General features: G+C 40.1%; 2 protein-coding genes across 8 annotated transcripts in view; one reads left to right on the top strand and one right to left on the bottom strand.

Moving 5' to 3' along the window:
• Nucleotides 1–5345, bottom strand: part of kif18a (kinesin family member 18A) — a 46122-nt gene extending 40777 nt beyond the window's left edge. Inside the window, exons 1-4 of one of the 3 annotated variants that reach the window (XM_024799894.2) lie at nt 5242–5345; nt 3094–3419; nt 1575–1732; nt 1150–1254 (exon numbers count right to left, since the gene is read on the bottom strand). In XM_024799894.2, the coding sequence (XP_024655662.2) occupies nt 1150–1254; nt 1575–1732; nt 3094–3419; nt 5242–5303 (651 nt within the window). In that variant the 5' untranslated portion in view covers nt 5304–5345. Of the gene's footprint in view, nt 1–1149; nt 1255–1574; nt 1733–3093; nt 3420–5137 lie in introns of all 3 variants that reach the window. The other 2 variants (XM_024799893.2, XM_024799895.2) reach the window with 2 other exon arrangements.
• mettl15 (methyltransferase 15, mitochondrial 12S rRNA N4-cytidine) overlaps nt 5272–19194 on the top strand; it is a 60393-nt gene continuing 46470 nt past the window's right edge. Inside the window, exons 1-3 of one of the 5 annotated variants that reach the window (XM_012916897.4) lie at nt 5316–5394; nt 6229–6309; nt 7314–7532. In XM_012916897.4, the coding sequence (XP_012772351.3) occupies nt 6307–6309; nt 7314–7532 (222 nt within the window). In that variant the 5' untranslated portion in view covers nt 5316–5394; nt 6229–6306. Of the gene's footprint in view, nt 5395–5430; nt 5944–6228; nt 6310–7313; nt 7566–9339; nt 9381–9570; nt 9665–19194 lie in introns of those variants that run through there. The other 4 variants (XM_076883401.1, XM_012916898.4, XM_004543255.5 and 1 more) reach the window with 4 other exon arrangements.

Below are 19194 nucleotides of genomic sequence, written 5' to 3'. Positions count from 1 at the left end.
AAAGTGGTTCATTTCCAGAGTTTGAAATCTGAAGAAATCTGAGCGAAGGACGAATTTCCTACCCTCAAACAAGTCTAACTCATTTCAGAACGGTAATAGGTGAGAAAGAAATTCTTGAATTGTGAGCGTCAGGAGTGTCTGAAGATATACTGGGACAAGCCTCATGTCTTAACTTTGTTTCGTTAAAGAGATATGACGATTCGAATATGCCGCTCATTACAGAAATCAAGCGGTGATTTTGAACAAACTCTCCATTGACTTTCTATGGAGAGTTTTCCAACTTTGTGTTGGTCTGAGGAGATTTGCAAAAGTTCTATAAGTCCCACAACAATGATAGTGACATTTCCTGAAAGCCAGCACAAATACCTACATTTTGATGTATAATTTTTGGAAGTTGAGTGAAAATTGAGCAAGTAGCAAGAAGTTGTTCAGACATGAAGAGAAGACTGCAAAACCTTCAGTGGCACACTGGAAGCCAAGAGCATAGCAACCATAACAACGCATGTATTTTGTGAAAAATCACAATTTTGCAACTCAAAACTTTAAGAGGGATAAAAGTAAAGCGGTAAAAGATTTGAAAAAGCTGATTTATACCTGAATAGCCCAATAATTTGAGAACATTTTAAAGTTTGAATGGTTGTTCTACGTGAAAATATGAGGAAGTAGTTAAGTTTCAAAAACAAGAAAATTTAGCAGAATTGCAGAAGTTTCCCATTCATTTCAAATTAAAGGAAAAAAGCTTAATATTTTAAAAAGTATAATAGTGAAAAATACCAAAAGATATAGTCATCATTAGCAGAAATAACAGAATAGTTTAAAATTTGAACGGTGAAAATAGCACAAAAATTGTGGAAGTAGATCCACGGCGAAAAGTGTACGGAAACACCAAGAAGGAACTCAATAGTGTGGATGCTTAAAGCATCCACACAATTATTTTTTCCAACCTGCTCCTGTGTCCTGGCCCAAGATGAGCTACACAGGTTTCATGCTTATTATACAATGAGCTAGCACCACCTGCTTTTACCCAAATATTGCTCACTTTCATGCAGTTTTTTAATGTTTTTAAAAGGACGGGCATTTTTCAACAGAAGTGCATGCATGGAAGTGTTTTTGTGTGTGTTTATTTTAATAATAGATGGTAGTACTGACCTTATGCAGTGTGAGGCCTTGTACAACCACTCCTTTAGAACTGTCCTCCCTGACTGCAAGAGGTCCTGCATTAGCCAACAAATCTCTGATCTGTTCATTGTAAACCTGTGAACACGTGCAAATACAACAAAACACTATGAAACCACACAAAGACAAAAATGTATGGTCAGGTAAAAGCTTGCAGACACAATGATACTGCAAGGTGTAGAAATCATGAATGCGTACCTGCTGCGATACCTTTACATACAAGCAGTGTAGGTTGAGAACACATTTTACAACTTAAAGTCTTCTGTACAAGTCTGACTATCCAGACTTGACACAGTGATGTTGCACAAACAAACAACGTAAGAAACAACATTCCATAAACAACAAGGAGAACAAAGCAAAGTAAAAATAAAGGTAAAAATAAAGAATCCAATACTCACTTCAAGATATGAAAATGCAACTGCAAACTCCTTCTCCTCCTTGGCGTCATCCATGCGTTTGAAGAGCTCTTTCATTGTGCGGTACATGACCCCAGGGTCATTTTGTGAACCTAACATGGTATGTGTCTTGCCTGCTCCGGTAGCACCATAGGCAAACACTGCAAGTGAAAAAGTAATTAAGAGTTACAGAAAACTCTACAAAAACAGTTTCAACATAAAGCTTGCTTAGAAAAGAGCATAACCAAACATGTAATGTGAAAAACTTGGAATGTGAGCAATGGAAGTATCAAGTATATCCAAAAGGAGGACTGAACTTACACTATTTAAAAGTCTCAAGCCAGCCTCCAATGTTTAAAATTTTTCTTCCAAGGAAGAAATTTTGTAATTGTTTTTTTTATATGTTCTTGAGCAAACACAGTTTTTCTCTGGACATTCACTGCTTTTTCGTTTATTTTTGGTCCAGTTCTTCCAGCTGACAATTTTCCAAGGAATGTTTTTTTTGTTGTTGTTGTTGTTAACCCACTTAACACCGATTATATGACTCATTCATAAAAAGAGCACCTAACCCAAGGGATGAAACAGTGTTTTCTCAACACATAAGAGAGAACTTTGCACAGTTATAGATGGCATCTTTAGGCACTTTGTCATTTTGACAACACTGAGCATGTACAACCATCTGTAAAACACATTGGAGGCTGTCTCATGGTTTGGGGCTGCATTTCAGCCAGTGGTGCCGGGGATCTTGTTAAAAGTGATGGAATTATGAACGCAGAAAAGTACCATCAAATTTCAACCTACTATGCAAAACCACCTGGAAAGCATTCCATTGGCAACAGCTTCATTTTTCAGCATGACAATAATCTCAAGCCTACAGTCTATTCAGTAAAAGTATACCTGGATCTAAGAACACACAATGGAACACGATCAGTCATGGATTGGCCTCCCCAGAGTCTGGACCTCAACATTATTAAAGCAGTGTAGGATCCCCTTGACGGGGATTGATCTACCAACATCTAAAGAATGTGTTTTGAGAAGCCTGGAGAACTATTCCTGAAGACCACTTTTACTTGGTATACTGTTTTTTTTTTATAAATATTTACAGATGCTTCGATAAATCACTGCAAATATTTCCCATTATATTAGCAAAGCATAAGGGAATGAGAGGTGGTTTAAGACTTATGCACAGTACAGAACTATACAAAGTAATACTTTCTCAAGCTTTAAATTCACATTAGAGAAATAAATACAATTCTTTCTTTTTTTTTTGGCTTAGTCAATTGCACCAAAATATATGGTAAAGAATAACACTCTGCACTCCATTTATCCAGCCCTGGAATAAAATCGTATCTTTGAAGGTCTATCCCCTTCACAGCAGTGAGGGTAATTTGTCGCTGCAGACAGATAAATAACTAGCACACTACAGAACGAGTTAATCAGCTCCACATCTTTTTATAATTGGCAGACATCATGACTAATTCAGACAGACTGTAGCTGCAGCTTGTACTCATTAATTTGTCACCTGTACAGTTGAATCCATTCATCACCCCATCCAGCACTCCTTTAGTGGTGTTCTCAAAAATGTCGACTTGTGTAGCATTCTCGTCGAAGACTAGGTCAAAAACAAACTTCAGGTCTTTGTTAGCCTTCTTATTGATGTTTCTGTTTCGTACTCTTTGTGACCCAAAGCACGACAAGTCCTCTTCTTTGGGGTCAAATATGAGCATGTGGTTATCGACGACCTGGACCACATTTCGACAGTTTTCGCGCTTTTCACTGTCATTGGCCGGCCTCACTCGAACAACAACCTTTACATGGCTGCACACATCACTCGCCATCTTGGTTTCCCTGCAAGGAATGAAGCATTACAAAACAAGCCAACAAACAAATAAAATGTTAACTGGATTTCACAATCTTGAAAATATGCTGATAAAATTCAAACATGGTCTGAGGACTTTGAAGGCAGAGTTGAACTTGTTTTATGGTAAGCGAACAGCCTAAAAGTGTTTTCATACAGAATGCCACAGGAATGAGTCCTAAAAACTGGAAACACTTTAGCTTTTTTGAACTTCCAGTTCCATCGTCTCAAAGTGCAGACTAAGGTCAGGTCTCACTGTAATTTATAATATTTCTTGTCTGTTAACTACCAGACAAGCAATATGCACTCTGTGTAGAGCAAGGTTTCAACATTTGAAATCAGAGCAAGTCAAAGCTGTGCAAAGCTTGTGGTCAGAGGTCTACATACACTCATCATGACTGTTCTTTTTCTAGAGTGAAATGATTGTACAGGACACATCTTTACCTACTTAAAAAAAACAAGAATTGGGTGCACATGTTTGAATTTATTTGGGATTTATTTGAATCCAAACAGGGTCAAACATATACATACAGGTTCAAATATATAAATACACCCCCACACTAATATTTGGTAAAATGTCCCTTAGTAAGTTGCACCTTAGATGATTTTGTAGCCATCAACAAGCCTCTGGCATAATTTTGGCTCAATATTTGATCAATCTTCTAGGCAGAAATGGCTTTGGGTAGGCAATTCCACAAGCTTACTGTTTAGTGCTTTATCCATTCCAAAAGCAGTTTTTATGTGTGCTTGGGCTCAGTGTCCTGCTGGAACACCCAACTGTGACCATATTTCAACCATCTAACTGTTTATTTGAGATAAAGTTAAAGAATTTGGAGGTTGTCCTTGTTCTTCATTATTCTCTCCACTTTGTGTAATGTACCAGTATCACTATGAGTGAAAAAAGCCCCAGAGCATGTTGCTACCATTACCATGCTTGACGGTTGGTACAGTGTTTTTAGGATTTATTACCATGACATGAAATTACCATGGCATTCATGCACATGATGAGTCTATCTAAACCTCTGACCACAACTGTACATAAGGATACTGAAACTTTCACAAAACTAATAACAATAATCTTTAAATAAAAAAAAATAATACAACAAAAACCTACACTTGTGTTTTAAACGTTTTGGGTTAGGGACTGATACTCATGGACATTTTTCAGTGACATTAAAATAAAATAAAGATATATATCTATATATACACACACATACATATATATCGTGGTAATCGGAGCACTAGGTGCGGTGACTGCCAAGCTAGGCGAGTGGCTCCAGCAGATCCCGGGAATAACATCGGAGGTCTCTGTCCTGGGAACAGCTAAGATACTGCGCAGGACCCCGAGCTTGAAGGATAAACCGCCCGCAGGGGCGTGCTGGGTGTTATATATATATATATATATATATATATATATATATATATATATATATATATATATATGGACCGGGGATTCACTTTAATAACAGCATAATATAATCAAATGCTGTCTAACATGTATTAACACGCAATTTTCAGGTACAGCTAGCTCAGTACTATTAAATGGAATAAACAGTCGAAGTCGAGCACACGTTACAATGTGATGACAATCCTGCCAACGTAAATACAGCAGGACTGGCCAGCCCCTGCCATCTAGCTAGCTGTAGTACAGTCACTAACAGTAAGATGGCATTGATTACTTCGTCTCCGATGCAATCTTCGGTCTTACCTTTTGTTAGTAACGACTATCGTCCATATCCCTACTAAGGCGACACTTTCAGATCAAACGCTCGGTTTAAAAGTAGCTCGAATTAAGTGAATAAACTCGCTAACCTTGTCGCTAGCACAACCGCCGCCAATATTTTCAAAAAAGCTGTCGTCTTCCTCTGTGGCATCTGATAGGTCGAGAGGGGCGCGTCACTAGGCGGGCCGTGGTGACGCACAGTGCACGCTGCGGAAGGTGGAGCTACTCCGTGGTGTGCTACGGTAAGCTACTGCCGCTTTCTGTGCATAAGCACGGTTGTCTGGCTCAACATTTGTGAAACTTGATTAAATGGACCTGACTACACCGTCGGGTCCTTTTCAGTATATTTTATTGACAGTCTCTGTAGGTATGAAGCGCGGTCATCCAACATGGTGGCATAGCAACGGTATCCTCTGCATCGCTTTATTTAGATGTAACATGTCCAGCCTCTGCTGATATCATAGCCTGTATACACGTATTACAGAGCATTAGGGTGGGCTAAACATTCAAAATTTAATAGATAATAGCTTTACAGTCATGGCCACGTCAAACACGTGCATGCCTTTTTGTATCTGCTCCATGTTCAGGCGTTTTTAGCTAGGTAGATAGCTAACCTTTACACCAAAATACTGTTTTTGTGTGGGGAGTTGCTACTAAATATCACCATAAATGATGGCACATGTTTGTTTAAGGGAACTGCTAACCTCTAACAACCTACAGATAAGTTAGTACGACCTTCCTACTCCTAGCTTGAAGGATAGCAGCTAACGTTTAGTAAACAGCAAGAAGAGGTAGGTGTGTGTGTGTGTGTGTGTGAGTGTGTGTGTGTGTGTGTGTGGGGGGGGGGGGGGTCATGAGAAAAAAGGACCTACTTATTAAACTACACAATAATATCCGCATCAGTCTTTCCCTACAATACAACTCTTATTGTAGTTGTAGGCTATAAAATACAAAATAATCACAGGCATCTGAGGACAGACAGACAATAGTGAGGTGTGTGATAGGAATGACAGATGGGTTCAAGGTAGGGGTGGGATTACATCAGGGATCAACTCTAAGCCCCTTTTTGTTTGCAGTGGTGATGGACAGATTGACAGATGAGGTCAGGCAGTAGTCTCCATGGCCTATGATGTTTGCAGATGACGCTGTGATCTATGGTAAGAGTAGGGAACAGGTGGAAGAGAGCCTGGAGAGGTGGAGGTATGGTCTAGAGAAAAGAGGAATGAAAGTCAGGTGAAGCAAGACAGATTACGTGTGTGAATGAGAGGGAAACAGGTGTAACAGTGAAGCAGCAAAGGACAGAGTTAGTGAAGATAGATGAGTTTCAATACCTGGGTCAGCAAATCAAGGCAATAGAAAGTGCACAAGAGAGGTGAAGAATAGAGTCCCGGCAGGCAAGTGTCAGCAGAGCAAATGGCCTACCACCTACATAAAAAGGGAAAAAACTGTAAATAGAAACTATTGAGATAACTTCATGTCTTATGGCTGAAGCTGAAATGGGGACGTCATTTGCCTGGAGGAGTTTACTCGTGCTAACATGGTGTCATGTAGTTTAGATACCTGCTAATGAAGCTCATTGCAATAATAATAATAATAATAATAATAATAATAATAACAATAATAGGTGTTTTCCTAGGTCCACAAGATAAAAAAGCACCGTCAATTGACAATAAAAAGAAATATTGCTGTGAGATGGAATACAGGTTTTTCACACACATGAATTCACATGTGTCTGAACCACTGCTGTAAAGTATGTATAGACGTGTATAGAATGCTTCACAATATTACTGCAATCATGAACTGAGAATCATGGCCACATCTTTAAATATATTCAAAATGAAGCGTGTTATTGGAAAGGTTTAGTCAGTCAACAGTTTTTGCATCTGCCTTGAATTTAGAACCGTAATGTTTTCCTCTTCCAAGTAACGTAAGATAGCTTTTAATTCATAGTTTTGTATTGTTCCTGTTCCCACCTGTTTGGTCTCAGTGCAGCTGTTAAACTGGATAAACCCCGGAGTATACTATAAGCTTCTCCAGAGCACAGCTTCATGATGATGGAGTGTCAACTTTAAAATAGTACTACACACCAAGTTCCTCTTGATTAGCTTAACCTTCCATCTTTCTTCTCATCATGTAACTTTGCTAATTTACTTCTCCACAGATCATTATAACGATCATGATTTTCCACATGACTGTCCGCTCTTACCCAATGATGCGAAAAACACATCTGGCTGCGCGGAGAGCATGGAGAAGGCTAAGGCCGAGATTGAACTCCTGTTTCGTTGGTGCATCTTCTGGTCCAGGTCATGAGGACAGATCCGAAGACCCGTCTGCTGTTTCAGCTGAAAAGCCTCCTCACATGCCTGTCATGTTGAAAGAGGTACTTCAATACTTAGACATTCAACCAGCTCAGGTACAATTTTTGGTGTCCTTAATAAAGTTCATGTCTGTTTGTTTAACCATTCTTTTAGAAATATGTCAAATATTCATTCGGACAAAATGAGGGCTTTAGGCGGGCATTCAGGTAGCAGTGGGTTGACTTTTTACTTGTGTTTATTAACATTATTTCCAATTGAACCTTTTTACCTGGTGTATTTCCATATTAAAAAGGCCCTGGAATGTGCTCAGACTGTAGGCAAATCTGACGCAGGACTAAATTGAATCTCCAGACTGACTGCCGACAATATTTGCAAGTGATTAGATCATATTTGTGTTTTCAGGGATTGTTATCCGGTCTGCCTCGGTTGCTGTGGTAATAGCATAGGCATGCAAACTCATACTGAGAGGTGTTTCTCATGTCCCCAAATTTTGATTTTCTTATGTGTGTCAGAGCTTTTGAAAGCAAGTTATTGGCAGGCTGTTGCGTGCATTGTGTCGGCTACTGAGGTTTACAAAAAGGTCTCTTCTCATTGTGATTTGAGGATTGAAATGACCTGTTTCCTGATTAACCATCCTCTTCACAAAGGTGTTTGTTGCTAAGGTAAAATTCTGTTCACACACTACATAACAACTTGTTGTTATAAAGGCATTCATGAGTTGGACAGGGTGGCAGTATCTTGGCTTTCACTTAATGTATGTACTACCAGGACAGATGGGCATGAGTCAAAAGCCTTCTGGCGTGGCAGGCAGGAAAGGAGGGAAAAGTAATGGCCCCCTCCACCCCTCAGATAATGCATGGTCAAGGCAGGTGGGGGCCATGGGTCAACAACTTAGTCAGGAATTGCGCCACTGTAAGTCTGTTGGCAGGACACAGGGTGCTGCATCGCTCCTGCCTGAACTTTAGCACCTCTAAACTCCTCCGCTACCCGCCCATGTGCCAACTGTCCCAAGACAGCTTGCCAATCAGATGCTATTAAAAACAGTTTGATAGATTTTATTTTTTTTTGTACAGTATGTGCTGTAGACCTCACTTGGTGTGACGTTCTGTGGAAATGATGTGTGATTACCTTCAGAAGTCTTTCTTTAGTGTTCCTTCACTGCAGATGTTTGTTCTTTCATGTGAGAACATAGTGTTACAAATGAACTTGGTCTTTATCTACAGCAATGTTACAACCTTATCGTGGTGCTGACTCATAGTCATTCGTATTCATATATCTACAGGGCTAAATATAACTGCATAACTACAAAAATATAACTTGTCAGGGAATCAAATGTGAATTCTGACATGGCTCTGACAGAGCTGCCATTTAAGTGCTTAAATTTGTAGTGGGCGTGTGGTGTTGTCAGTAACAGATCAGTTGCTTTGAGGAGGAAAACCTGCCCTTAATTGCAGACAAATGTCCAAACGATTAAAGATTAAATGGGCTTTATAAAAATAATCACTAATATGTAATTGCTCTTGTTGGCTGAAGAAGAGTTTGTATGAATGGAGGACTTACACGATGATGGGTGTCAGAGCAAATACTGCAGTTAAACTGAAGTGTGTAAATGGAGGCTTTCAGTGCCCTGCTGCCTCCCACACAGGACGTCTGGCTGTAAATCTGTATGCAGGTATCTAATTTGCAGTGGTAGCCTGCGCTCTATTTTCTCAGTTTTACAAATGGCCATCATGCTTGTTGGGTCTTGATTGATAGTTTGTCATATTTCTTGTCTGAAATTGTATCCTTGCTTAATGAAGAACACTCTATCTCACCATGAATTGCCTTCAAAGCCCCATATGATGGCTTTTCTTCCTTGGTTTAATGCAGGTCTGTGTGAAACAGCTTGCTGGGACAGGACTAAACCTAAGGTGATATTTTCTTTTCTCTGCCTTTTTAACTATTTTGTTATAGGGATATTTAAATTGGTGTGTCAGGCCTCCACTTTGATATAGACTGAAATATCTCAGTAGATAGATTATTTGTGTACACTAAGGATAAATTAAAATGGCCTTTAACAAATGTTAATTCTGTTATTTGATTTTTTTTTTTTTTCACCAGAGAAATCTGAAATATGGTATGTGATGTATCTGAGGGATGTGATGGCCAGGGAAAACAAGATTGTTAAGCTGTGGCTATGTAGCCAACGGTTAACGTAAGTTAACATTTTAACTGTTAGGTTAAAGATTTCAGTTGTATTTTTTTTATGTATTTATTTAAAGTTAGGTAGGGCACTCTAGATGGCCTGACAGCAAGCTATAGCGATAGCCTTAGCCTTAGCTATTAGCTCGTATTAGCTTTGGTCAGTTATTTGGTCAATGTTTTAAAGGCCCTACCTAGTTGAATAGATAGAGACCATGACTTTAACTACATATATGGAGCTACCAGTCAGATTTAATAACAGCTGGTTAAAAGGTTTAATGACTTTATCCAAAGTTGACTTTAAAAAGTTTTTATATTCGCACAAGTTCCTTGACTTTATTTATCACTTCCAGTGGCGCCAATCAACATCATTGGCTCAACCCAGCAAAACATTTGAACAATGCTATGCCATGTTAATTTGCATTATGAATGCAGCAAGCTAAGAAAAACCTTTGCACTGAACCATGCACCGTGTGTGCATGGTTCAGTGCAACAAAAAAATGGGACTGTATGTTTCCCGATTTGGCTGTTAACTGGCTCTTTGGGGTGCAGGGCTGGGATATATGTGTTCAATATTCTTTGAGTGTTTTTGTTTCTCCCATATAATGTTTCTGACGTAATTAGACACGATGGTCAGCTGATATGAAGTGCTTTATTTATCCCATATTTGAGTTGATTTGAATTGGAGCCTGCTCATTCCCTTGTTGTATACAGAATTTGTATTTGTGTTTTCTAGTTTAGCCTGTTGTCATGGACGCCCAGGTACTTGTACTCCTCCACCACATCAACATCCTGTCAAATTCACCCACTAGTGCTCTGTACTCCTCCTGCCCTTCACTAATACATCCAACCACTGCAGAATCATCAGAGTGTTTCTGTAGGTGACATGACCTGGAGTTGTACTGAAAGTCTGAGGTGTAGGAGACAACACAGTCCCTTATGGAGCTCCTGCACAGCACCAAATCAGACAGAGCACTGTCCAGTGTCACATACCTACCTGTCTGTCAGGCAGTAATCCATGAGATGGTGGACAAGTTCACTTGCTTGCTGACTTTTTCCATTTCCTCCCTGAGAAGCAGCAGCTGGATCATGTTAAATGGATGTGAAAATTCAAAGACAATGATTCTCACAGTGCAGCTGTTAATATCTACGGAAGTGCAGTCTCTCTAGAATGTAGATGATTACATCATCCACTCCCAGATTATGTTGATTTGTTAACTGCAGAGGGTCTCCCTGTGGTCTCAGGTGGGCTAAGACTAGTCTCTCCAGCACCTTGATCATCATTGGTGCTCATTAAGTTCTGATGGTTTGGACTACAGGAACCAGACAGGAAATATTTTACAACACTTGTACTTTCCTCTACTTCAGACTCAGGTTGTAAATGTGACTCAGGATCACAGACAACTGCACAGGTCAACTGAACCTAGGTGCTGTTACTATCGGGTTTCGCTCCTTTTCCATTATGTACTTTCTGCAGCTGATGCCTAACCTGCCCAGAAGAAGGGCAAAATCACTGACAGTGGTGGGGGGGATGTGGAGGCCAGTGATTTTCTTCCTTCCACTCGAAACATCCCTCGTGCTTTTCTGCTCAAGTTTAGCCTTCAGCTTCCTCTTGTTCCTCCTACTGCACCCTCCGGAGTACTTACTAAGATCTGAAAGTTATAAGAATGCAGTATTGCAACTTTCGGCATGGAGGATTATATTTGCCATGTGCATCTTTACCTTCAAAACACTTTTCTGTTAGCTTACTGCATATGTTTCTTTTCTGTTGCTTTGTTTTCTGCTGATAAGCTATTGCGCGGGACGTATACCAATCTGATGTTGCCGATGCAGTGGGCGGGGCATAGTCTGTTATCTTCTGACTACAGAGACAGAGAGAGGTAGCGGTGTCACAGGCTAAATTATTTACTTCATTTTTGTACAGTTTTCTTAGTGTTTCCTACTTTAGAGTCACAGATTTGTTTATTTTTTTTAAATGTGTAACTGACTCGACAATTCGGCACTAAGAACACCCCTAACTGCGATTGCGGTATTGTTCCTGAGACGGCGCTGAGTGAGTTTATCATGGGAATTTGCAATCATAGAGATTCTGGCAGCTAAGAGTTGGGAATGACTGCTCAGATTTTTCATGAGACGCCGATGAGAGCTGGAGTGACTCAACTCCACTGTGTGCAGACAGAGATGGAGTTGTATTTTATTTAATTAAAACAAATGTACTCATTTTTAAACTTTTCTTTGTTACAGTGCTTTCACGTGGTTAAAAAAAAGTTTAAAAGGATGGAGTTGTACACTTGCGCAGGCTATCTGTTTGCGTAGGGGCCCTCCTCTAGAATAGATTAATGAGCCATCAGCTGAGAGTCCAGGAGAAAAACCCTGAGCTGCTGTAGGAGGAGAAACGAGCTGCCTACTCTTAGATGTCAGCCTCAACACACTCCCCCTTGTGGAATTAACGAGGCCATGTTAACCTTGCCTCAATATCAGTCCTTCAGCAATCAATTAAATATTGAGCACCATTTCACAACAAAATAACTCTAAATCGCATAACATTATTCTTTTGTCATCTATAGCAAGGGTCAAATATCAAACTGTATCAAACGTGTTGGGATTTAGGTGGTGGTGGGTTTAGGTTAACACAATTATCATCCTATTGACAGTTTCTGTTCAGCTGTAACATGGCTGTAGTACTAATACTCCTACAACTTTACAAATCCAAGGCAGCAGCAATAAGTAAAAATAATCAATATAAAAACTTTGATCAAGTGTCCCAAAGAAGTGCATTAAGCCATTCTGGGTAACTGTAAAGAAGAGCAGAGAGCAGGTGGCCACCGATGTGGTGCTTGCGATCCATAAATAGCGCAGATTAGGCTAGACTCATGACGACAATAGAAATGTAGCACAAAAATACAACAAAACAGGCAAACCACAGGTGTTGTGGCTGTTAAGTTGCTGAATCGTTGCAGACTTTGTTGAGTGCTGCGTTTTTCACTTTGTTATTTGGGTTATTGAGCTTGCTAGAATTCGGACACATGAAGAGGCAATCCTTTCTGGGAAAGGTGACCACAAAACACTGCCAGCTGTTTCTTATGAATGGTAAAATGGTAAATGGCCTTTATTTGTATAGTGCTTTTACTAGTCCCTAAGGACCCCAAAGCGCTTTACACATCCAGTCATCCACCCATTCACACACACATTCACACACTGGTGATGGCAGCTACATTGTATCCACAGCCACCCTGACAGAGGCGAGGCTGCCGGACACTGGTGCCACCGGGCCCTCTGACCACCACCAGTAGGCAACAGGTGAAGTGTCTTGCCCAAGGACACAACGACTGAGACTGTCCAAGCCGGGGCTCGAACCGGCAACCTTCCGATTACAAGGCGAACTCCCAACTCTTGGGCCACGATCGCCCCTGAAGAACAACAGAACACAGAAAAAAATATAGCGTGCCCCTGTGTGATTAAAAACAAGCTGTTAAATGACATTTAACAGCATTAATTTAACTTAATTTAATTTATAATTTTTAAACCAGATGGCATTTAGAATTTGCACTGAGCAGCCTTAAGAATAATAACTACCTGCTTAATACTGTGTATGTCCCAAGTCTTGCTGCCAAAAACACCTCCAATCTGTTGGGGCATGGACACAGCACCTCTGGGGTATCTTGCGGTGTCTGGCAGTGGGACATTGGCAGTGAATGCTCTAAAACACATTAAGTGAATGTGTTTTAGAGCATCCCTTGGATGCTAAGTCAGATCGCAATCTGAATTTGGATCCTGGGCTCTTTGTCGAGTTCTTTAAATCAAGTCCTGTGCAGTTTTTGCGGTATGCTTGGGGGAGGGGGCGTTCCCATCAGGGAGTGGCATGATTGTATGTGCCCAAACAAACATCTGCAAAAATGCAAGGACTCTTATAATTATAAACACTATTAATACACCTCACCTGTTAGTAGTTTTTTAATTATCTGTGGCTGATCTGTATATACTTTATTGTAGTTTAAGGTAATGATAGATCACAATCCTTTTTTTTTTACTAGGTACTGAGTGTACCAGCTTAGAAAGAAGGGCATAGTTGAGGCTAATATGATCTTGTCTCGCTAAATTAGTTTAAAGTCTTGCAGATGAATTCTGGACCTCCTTAGGGAAAAAGAGAAATCCCCATGTGGACAAATCCACAGTACAGAGAGTACAGTTTACTTTAAAACTAATATGAAATCTCTCTTTCGATTTCTTTGCTGTTGTCAACACAAGCATACAAGCAAGGGGTAATATGATCTTGTTAAAACCATTGAAGTTGCTGTTGCAGTCAACATAAATATGAAGTACACCAAGTCAGACAAGTTAGACGGTGAAAATGTTGTTGTTTTTTTTAAATTTTGTTTTGTTTTTGTAACTAGCCTTAGAACACAGTTGGGACATGCAAAACATATTATTAAAGGTTCATTAATTTTATAAAAGACTTTGACTAGTAGCTAGCTCAAGACATTGCTTGACTTTAGTCAGAAGTTCATTTTATCAGTATCCCTGCAGTTTTGTCTTTTTTTTTTTTTTTTTTTTTTTTTTTAAGCTTATCACTTTCTATAGTTGGGTGTGTATTAATCTGCGAGCACTTGTGCCCATTTAGTCATTCATTTAAAAACAACATCAACAAAGTCAGCTTACCATTTTATCTGTACTTAATTTGCTGCCACAGTGTCTTCTGGGTCATGCTGGTGTTCTTTTTTCTTTTTTTTCTCCTTTACACTCCTTTTTTGGAAGCACTGAGTAGTGAAAGACGAGGCTGGTAAATAATTGATCCTCGTAATTAAACACTCCAGCCAGGGATGCTGGGGCTGATTGACGGCCAGATATTAGGCCCTTGTCTCGTAAGGTTGCAAGTTTAGTCTGAGGTTATCAGTGGCCAGAAGAGTCTTTCTCCCTCCCTGCCTCATTACTTTCATGAGTAGAACATTTCATAGTGGAGTGGTGGGTGGGGGTGTGGTGTGAAGACAGTCTGGGACTTCATTAGCCAAATGGGGTGCCTCAGTCTACAGAGCGCCAAATCGTTCAGCCTTGCTGAGCAGACAACCCCTTTGTGGGTGCCGCACCGCACTGTCCTGTAGACATGTTTTCGTCCTTTCATCTTACACATTCTTCAGCCGCCAGTTCACTTTAACAACAATAAACAAACAAATAAAGAAGACTCTTTAGTGTGCCTCGCTGTTACAGCTTAACTAATGAAACCTTCCCCCTCCCAACTTCCAAAATCTAAGTGCTCTTTTTTTTTCCAGTTTTGCTGCATCGCTTACAAAACTATCTTACAGTTTTTGGCACACTATGCTCCTGAATCTGAACACTCCCTTCGAAGTGAAAATTTTCCTAGTTGTTGGACCTTATTATTATTTGACTGGCTTTACCACGGTAAGACAATTTAAACTGCGCGTGTGCATGTATGTGTGGATACAAGTGGGTGAAGGGAAAGGGGAGAGGCAGAAGGTGTGTGAGAGAAATCTTCCAACAACTCACGCACACGTAACATCGCAGAACAGCAGCATAAATCGGAGGGGAGTGCTCTGCTACAACATCAATTCCTGAGTTGTATTTGCATATAGTTTTAATAACAATTATTGACACTGTATAACTCACACGAATCAAATGTTGTTAAACTTGGCAAAAATACACTGGAAACTCTCCTTCATGTCGAATTGAAGCTATTATAGCAGGTTTTATTGCAATATTTACATTTGTTCCTGGTGTGTGAGTGTGGGTATGCAAATCAGATACATGCCCTGTGGACAGCTGGATTGAGATGACTCATTCCTGCAACACATCTTCATATGGTGTTTGTGTGAGGTCCAAGTACATTATCTGAATGGTCTTTCTTTTAAATATGTTCAGCATGAATCTATAATCTATTATTATAGCTTGCCTTTGGTTAGCTCATTTATCTTTTCTTTGTTGACTGTGATTTTTTTTTTTTTTGAATCTGTCTTAAATGAAGTTGTTCCCGTCGTTTTTATTTTGTAAGGGCTTCAAAATGTGCAGACATAATTCCTGTAATTTGGACAAACTATTTTGAACCCTAAATGGGGTAATTCTACTCTTCACCTGAAAGCTGATAGTTAAGACAGTAGTTGTAGAATCCCCTCTGTTAGTATTATTAGCCTAGGTCATGTGGCCTATTCAAACTGAGGATGATTTAAATCAGCTTTCTTTGTGTACTCCTTTACTGATCTTCCTCTGCATGTGTTCCTGCATTTAAATGAGCTTTATTAAACTACTGTTGTGCCTTTTCTGATAAAAGTCAGTTGCAGTGACCTTATCTGTGTAACTAACATTATCTATATTCCCACAGCATCCAGATGAAGTGCTGTTGTTCTCAGCTGGAGTGCTCCTACTCCTCGCAAACCCTGTTCCCTGACTAATTTGGCAGGGAAGACCATGTCCGCTCGACACTACATGACACTACAGACCTAAACCAGTAGCAGAGGTTTCCCACTTATGCTCACACAACTTCCCCGCCACATCTACCTCCACAGTTTTAAAAATACCTACTTAATGAACACAACAGCGAGCACATTTCAAATATTTGTAGGAAGGCATTTCTGAGGACTACTGCATCAGTTCGAACATCAAGTCCCACAAGTCTCGCCCTGTCCTCTTGACATTGGGCAACTTCTAAATTTAATGCTTTAGAGGCCAGTTATGCTTTCCCCTCACCTTTTGCTGATGTGTACCCGAAGGAAATGTATTTACACTGGCACCACACCCAGTTGTAGTGAATCGCAGCATCCCTATATTAGAGATGGACCGATCCGATATTACGTATCGGTATCGGTCCGATACTGACGTAAATTACTGGATCGGATATCGGAGAGAAATAAAAAATGTAATCCGATCCATTAAATATCAAAAAAGCACCTCACAAAACTTGCGACATGGCGTAACTCTGCTCATAACCGTAGCACGTCGCAGCAGTATGCGTCACGTGATAGAGCGGCTGTGTGTATTTGTAGCCTTGCTAGCAAACCGGCATTTCATCTCCGATGAAGTTATCCCAGAGAGAAGTAAAGCAAGTGTGTAAGTTCATCTCTGAATGTTTGTAAAGCATTCCCGCGTTAAGCTTAACAACCGATATATGGAGTGACTGCCTCTTCTCTCTCCCTCCCTCTCCTGCTGCTACTTCAATCGTGAAACTGCTTAATGATCAGCTGATCGACTTTTCTGTCGCGAGTCCATCTCTCTTGTTTGTTTATTGCCCTATTTGCGCCGGAAAGAGGAAACCAGCGGCTGAACAACAGCAGCAAGTTTAACCTTGATAATCTGTTGTTAGAATTTATTTAATATTACTTTCTACACCAGGATCCTTTTCTACGTAGCTGATGCTGGTAACTGTGCAGGGGTGGATCTAGCAAAGTTTAGCCAGGGGGGCCGATAGGGCATGAACAGGGAAAAGGGGGCACAAAGACATACTTTTCTTTCTTATTCTCATTTAAAATGTCTAGCTTTTAATAAATAATTATCCGAATCTTACACCCAAAGGTGGAGGTGGAGGGTGGTTCCCTATTTTTTTTAATTTATTTTTTTTGCTGGGAGTTTTAGAACCCTATTAGTTAGGGTGCTTACTCTTTAAAATACCAGAATAGGGAGGATGGAGTAGGTTTAAGTTTATTAGATTGATCAGTTTTGCTGAACTATGAAATATTTTGGGTGCAGTGTATTTTTTGCATACAGGTATAACAGAATAGCTTTAGTGTTTTTTGATTTTTTTTTTAACTTGAGTGTGAACTTAGTTAGTTTTATTGATTAAAAAACACACTATATCGGATTAATATCGGTATCGGCAGATATCCAAATTTATGATATTGGTATCGGACATAAAAAAGTGGTATCGTGCCATCTCTACCCTATATCAGCAGCAGCATACACGTACCCTCTGGGCAGCTTATGGTTTGTGATGCTGACCACTACCCCCCAAAAGACTTACATGCCTCAGATTTAAAGCATCCATCCATTTTCTTAACTGCTTGTCCAGTTCAGGGTTGCGGGGGTGCTGGATCGTATCCCAGCTGTCACAGAACCAAAGGTGGGATACACCCTGGACTAACTTTGGGAGCAGAAACTCCATACACGCCCCAGTCAGCCAGTGGATTTGAACTCAGGACTTTCTTACTGTGCTAACCACTGCGCCACTGTTCTACCTTCTCTTTCTTTTCTTTTTACCTTGTTATTTCTTCACTAACCCAATGAGGTGGGGACAGGAACCCCAGTCTGCTTCTAGCTTTTGGTGTCACCCACTGGGCACATCACGCTCTGCGGAAAGGTGGGGAGTTTGACTGCAGCAGTACACCTGTAAAACTGTAATGCATGCATTATAAGGCAAGCTCAGGGAGGACAGTAACCTCCCATGGGGCAGAAGGGCAAAAGCTCACCCAGAACTTTGGCCATTTATATCCATATGCTTAGACAGTTTGACCGTATAGACAGCAAAATAATTAAAATTTGTCAGGCGTGAAGTGTTATTACCATGATAGAGTGGTTTCAGATGTCTGATTTGGATGAATCTGTAAAACAGTCACTAAAAATCGCCACAGAATAACCAGAAATGGAGATGAGATCAATACAGCAACATGTTATTGAGCATATTCATCCAGTTCACAAGACTAAGGTCGGAATGAGCCGGCATGTTGTTGAGCGTGTTGTTGCTACTTATTCGTTTAGGCTTAATGCACCATCCCAAACAGAATAATGGTGAATTGATAATGAATTAATACAGATTGTCCAGTCACATGTGTTGTCACTTTTTCAGGGTAATGCATTGAAATGTGTTGTCACTTTTTCAGGGTAATGCATTGAAATGTGTTGTCACTTTTTAATAAGCACGGAAGGTACCAAACATTGGTGGACAGATTATAGTAGCAGTCGTGGAACAGCCCAGGGCAACTTTATCAAAAATCTGTGTGTTGCACTATGAAGCTTCCTTCTAAAGCTTTCCATCAAGCTACCTCCACTGCCCTCCTCCACCCTATTACCTAGTTCCTTTTATTTCATACATTGTCAACCCAGTCTTGAAACTACAGTAAGCATCTTCATAAACGCCTCTAGATGTCTTTTCCCTATTACCAAGCCTGCCACCATGTAGCCTTCATTTAGCTCAATTCTTCCTTGCACTCCCTAATGGACTTGGCCCTGTTCTTCTTTTGTCTTCCTTTAGTGCTAGGAAATTCACCTTCAGGAGAGATAGCCATCTTTCCTGATGCTTCTTTACATTTTGTGAATATAGTTAAGATGATTTCACCCCCTCTTTTCAGTTCCACTCGTGTTTACTCTTGGGCTTTATGCAGTTTGCATTGTTTCCTTAGCACACTGCATTGACGGTGGTGTCACACTTAAGAAAAATCTTTCAGAGCAGGCACCAATGAAGCACATAATCATTTTGAATAGATCCAGGGCATCAGATTTGACCTTATTTCGCATTTCCTTTCAAAACACAGATTTACAGTTTCTGTTTTTTATAGGGTTTTTTGTATTTACCATCCAGCAGAAGTTAGCAGTCTGTTCTTTGTA

The sequence above is a fragment of the Maylandia zebra genome, linkage group LG1 (genome assembly GCF_041146795.1).
Source record: "Maylandia zebra isolate NMK-2024a linkage group LG1, Mzebra_GT3a, whole genome shotgun sequence".
Classification (NCBI taxonomy): Eukaryota; Metazoa; Chordata; class Actinopteri; order Cichliformes; family Cichlidae; genus Maylandia; species Maylandia zebra.
The sequence above is the reverse complement of the archived record's forward strand: the minus strand, read 5'-3'. Positions and strand labels throughout refer to the sequence as shown.